The 4,976-nt window shown below is 37.6% G+C and overlaps 1 protein-coding gene across 1 annotated transcript in view; it reads right to left on the bottom strand.

Annotated features, from left to right (window-relative positions):
- Positions 1–284: 284 nt before the first annotated feature.
- ZFC3H1 (zinc finger C3H1-type containing) overlaps positions 285–4,976 on the bottom strand; it is a 45,325-nt gene continuing 40,633 nt past the window's right edge. The window contains exons 33-36 of the mRNA XM_035901677.1: positions 3,816–3,917; positions 3,179–3,218; positions 968–1,030; positions 285–842 (exon numbers count right to left, since the gene is read on the bottom strand). Of these exons, the coding sequence (XP_035757570.1) occupies positions 705–842; positions 968–1,030; positions 3,179–3,218; positions 3,816–3,917 (343 nt within the window). The 3' untranslated portion in view covers positions 285–704. The remainder of the gene's footprint in view (positions 843–967; positions 1,031–3,178; positions 3,219–3,815; positions 3,918–4,976) is intronic.

Here is a 4,976-nt window from a genome sequence, read left to right on the forward strand (position 1 = left end):
CAGAGGAGGGTCATGTTAATTGTTTCCAGGTTCAAGGAAAGCAGACTGGAGACTCGATATGCTCAGCAATACTCATCTGCCTTACACAGATCTTAGGCACGGATCAGCCTGAAGAATCATTCAACTGATTTTGGCATTTAATAGGACTTAGGGCTGACCGTACCCAGTGTTCAGTGATTCTTGCTTTCTGTTCTGTAAGTGTTTAAATTTAAAAGCTCATCTAGGCTGACTCCAACCTCTTGGCACTTGGAAACTAGTTTTCTCAGGTTATCAGTTTGAATGGACTACTTGCTTTTTACTGTAAACACAGCCCAGTAAATTAATCCCAAACACAGATCTCTCAGGCATCAGCGAGAGTGTCAAGTGAATCAGGAACAGCAAAACAAAGAAAACCGAAAATAAAAAGAAAACAGAAAATAAAAGGAAAACATAAAAAAATAATGTCTGTCATTCTGATTAACTATACTTACGTAGATGACGTTATGAGAATCTGGCAGGGCCCAGAAGCAAGGCCAGACAGGGAGTTCATTTTTCCAGAGGAGGGTCATGTTAATTGTTTCCAGGTTCAAGGAAAGCAGACTGGAGACTCGATATGCTCAGCAATACTCATCTGCCTTACACAGATCTTAGGCACGGATCAGCCTGAAGAATCATTCAACTGATTTTGGCATTTAATAGGACTTAGGGCTGACCGTACCCAGCGTTCAGTGATTCTTGCTTTCTGTTCTGTAAGTGTTTAAATTTAAAAGCTCATCTAGGCTGACTCCAACCTCTTGGCACTTGGAAACTAGTTTTCTCAGGTTATCAGTTTTACCTCCTCCTGATGCTTCAAACAAGAGTTGCTGTAAGAGATGGGGAAGCAGATATAAGATTTAGCCAGAGATTGAGCATCACCACATCTATGGATATGGGATATGCAGAAAATTTATATGAAACCTCAAACTGAATCATAAGGAGAAAACATTACATCTTTCCACAGTGTTGCACATAGAGGTAACTTCTGAAGGGCTCTCTGATATAAATGATGGACCTGCAAAATAAAAACAAGTATTAAAAGTCAACACAGTTTCGTGCACTCAAAATGAGTGATTTGAAACACAAAAAATCTCCTGCAATGATTTTTAAACTCTGTTTTTAAAAAAGTTTCCAAGTCAAGCATTAAATTGCTACTGAAAGCAAAGGCAAGTTTATGTCTGACCTTAATTCTGACCCTTGTATGCACATGATTAATTACATGAAGACATTTATTTTTCTTCACAAGACTCTTGCCTCATTCATTGCACAGGATGGAACACGCTCAGGGAATGAAGCAGCTTACTGAGTATTTCTCTTTCACCACTCAATATGTAGTCTCAAGGTCTTGCTTATTGCATACCATCCCAACCCTGCAATGAAAATAACTGTTTCATAGGCTTTTTTCCTTAAGCAGCTATCTATCTGGGCTTTAACAATCAGTATGGGTCTTTGCAATGGTCTGAAAAGAAAAAACAGTTTCACCATTTTACGGTTGGCAGTAGAGGATGAAAATTTTTCATGCAAGTATTTACTCAAGTCTCCTTCACCTACTGCTGTCTAAAGTACAGAGCCATTAGGGGAGGTATTCGTTGGCATTTTAAATACTTCTACGCATTTTTATATTCTTTTAGCAAACCTTTACATGACCTGCTGAAAGGAATAAATGACGGGTTCTCCAGGAACAGGAAATCCAGAATCTGAATCACAACTCAATTTTAAAACAACATCCTACTTGTTTACTAGAAAATCCAGTTATCTGGAATGGTCACTGATTTGCGTAAACAGTATTAAGTGCTTACCACATCTCAAACTAAGCACCCCCCAAAACCCCAACTGCACTGTGGGTGCCTACTTCAGGAATTTTTACTCCACACCCTATAGTTAGTCAGGTGGTTGCAGAAGAAAACCACAAGATTTCTTCTGGGTGTAATCCAGCTACAGTGTTTTATGTATACCTTTGTTCTAATTGGTTCATTTTTCTTTAAGGACACTTTTTTTGATTCATTTGAAATCTATTTTTCCAACTTTCTAACCAAAGCAGGGATCTTTTACGTCACCAGCCTCACTATAGGCAGTGCCTTACAACATAGTCCATCTAATACAATGACTGAAGCAGGGATCTGTGACTAATTACAGATTACACCAAACCATCAACACAGAGACAGAATTAAGGTTGAATAGGCAACCGTGCCTTTGATATCTCCTGACTTTGAACTATTTGATCTTACAAACCAAGTAACTGTCTGCTTGGGGGTGTTCTTTTTAAACATTCTAGGAGACAGTAAAATAGGAAAGAAAATATTTCATACAGGAATCTAACAATAGCCATTATGGACCAGTTAAAGCTTTAATATGGTTTCAAGAGAAAGACTACTGACAGAAAAGAAGGATGCTGAGAACCAGCCACTACAAGAATGACACAAAACAAGATACAGAAGAAAAGTAGCTCAGAAACTGCACAAACAGGTGGTGAGCCACAAACCCAGGGCCTCATAATCCTCCCAATACACAGCACCTTTCCACAGGCAGAATTTTGAAGGCGACAGCAACAATATCAGGAAGATCCATTCTATTTGAACTGAAAAGTGACCCAGCTGCTGTGCCAAAACCCTTTTGTATTTGCATAGAATGATAAAAATATTTCCCTCCCCAAAGCATCAATGAGTCAACTTGTTATTTTTTAAGAAAAAGAACTGATGTCTTTGGTGGCCTTGGGAACTACTCAAATTCTCTACACACTTTGGCTTGGCAGACCCACCCTTCCAACTACTAGTAAAGATAGGTGTTAGCATCTTCCAACACAACAATCCTTCCTTCCCTCTGCCTTATTTTAAGCACTAGCAATCTCCTCTGGGTAAAAATAAATAAATAAATATTTTTTTTAAAAAAAGTAGGGGAAGGATACAGCTGCCACCCCCTCCCCAATAAGGGAAAGATACACACAAACAGTACACACAAGTACTCGTGATATAATCCATTCTACCTTAATTGCCAAAGATATTTCTCATACCTGAGGCCAATGCTTCAGTGTTTATACATAGAATATTTCAACTATCTGGAAATCTTGGGTTTAAGAGATGACCATTGCTTTGGATAAAGCCAAGGTATGAACAGTTTCAGAGAATTTTATAATTACTCATTTTAGTAAGCTGTGTTGACTTACTTCTCTTTGTCCCATTAGAAAGCATTCGGCAGCAATGGCTCTGAGGAAAAGAAATATATAAAAAAATATTTATTCTTGAATGATTTTAAATGCCATTAGTGGCAGAATACTGACTGTGAAATGGAATTACAAATTCCTTGAGAAGAAACTGACTAACTTCCAATGATGTTAATCTACAGTGAAAAGATAAAAATAGCCATTTTTTAAAAACAACCTTACATGAGCAAGACATTTCAGTGGTTCCCCATTATGAACAAACACTGAAGAAAAAGATCAGTTCAGCATCACTGGAAAATGGAGATTACTGCTATTGTGATATATAAAGGGGAGGGTAGAGAGGGGGAGACAGAAGTCAATAGTTGAATTAAAAAGGCAACTTGTAAATACATCATTCATTTATCTACATAATATCCATTCACATAAGTTTCCCCAAGAGGGAAATTCCATTTCTCATTTTAAAGAGGTGACAGTACCCCTGTCTGTTGTAACAAACAGTTACTGTTTAAATAATAAGCTAATGAAAGAGAGACTTCCAGTACAAGCCCAACTGGAAGGACGTTTCAGATTTACCTTTGTGATGTAAACCTTACAAACAAAAGCAATATCTATGAAAACAGATGTATGACTGTTGCATTACATTTTCCAGATGGCCAGGCATGTTGGGATATTATATGTAAACATCTTGGCTTGCAGTTTCAGAATTTGAACGTTGCTCTCCTCCCAGTATCGCAGAAGCAGTCTGTAAAAGGCATTCATGAGAAAGGAACACTGTTCTAATCACTGGGAACAGAAAAGCAATCCAAAGATGCAAACACATTACACAAAATATATTATACTTAATCTGCACCAAGAGTTGCACGTAGGGAAAAAACCCAAGCCACCATATACAGTATTGACTGAACATGCTCTCAGAACAAAACAAAACTGTTAAAATACACTTTCAGAGAATAAGAAGTTTGAAATCTGAGAGAAAATACGAGCTTGGCACATTGCAAGATCCATTTTTAGCATGCACAAGGTAACAGTGTATTTGAAAGGTGGCTAAATAGTTCTATAGTCATGAGTCTAGGAGGTACTGTTCAGTCAGTTCTGCTCATCCCTGTCATGTAGTATCAACATTGTCTAAGGAAGCTGCAAGTTCCATCTAGACAGAATCGCAGCTCTGTTTAAAATGCAGCCATTCAGCTTCGTGTGCCAGAAGCAGGGGCGCCATACTCTCCCCACGCCCCCAGGCACACACACTTATTTCAAGACTTGCTTTGAATTCTTTGGGGTCACTGTTGATGACTAACAGTAAGTGTTTGGGGACTTCAAAATTATTCAATCAAATGTTCATGAGTTTACTGCAGCTGAATACAGTAAAACATGGACTCTCTAATCCTGGAAGACTACATTTTGAAATACTGTTCAAGTAAGAATCAGTGCCTACATTAACTGTTTTTGTTTCCCCTAAGATTTTTTTCAAAATTAAGAATGGTTTATCTTTGCTAAATAAATGTCAAGTTAAGCCTTGAGGTAGCACTGTTATACACTGGTGTATCCATTTTTATTTGTTCTATGCTGGAACTATACTTTTAATAGATCATTAAAAAACAGTAAGATTTTAATACCTATCTGACATTTCTCTACACACTTGAAATTTTGACCATTTGTACTCATCATGTACAATGCAGAGTTAATTCCTGTAAAATTTAACTTTTCTGTAGATAGAAAAGAACCCCATCAAATACAAGAAAGACTGAGATGATGTCAGAAAGCACAATATGCCTCAAGCAACATGCAGTAATAGAGGAAGAGC

This window comes from Egretta garzetta, unplaced genomic scaffold (assembly GCF_000687185.1).
Source record: "Egretta garzetta isolate BGI_Z169 unplaced genomic scaffold, ASM68718v1 scaffold68, whole genome shotgun sequence".
Taxonomy (NCBI): domain Eukaryota; kingdom Metazoa; phylum Chordata; class Aves; order Pelecaniformes; family Ardeidae; genus Egretta; species Egretta garzetta.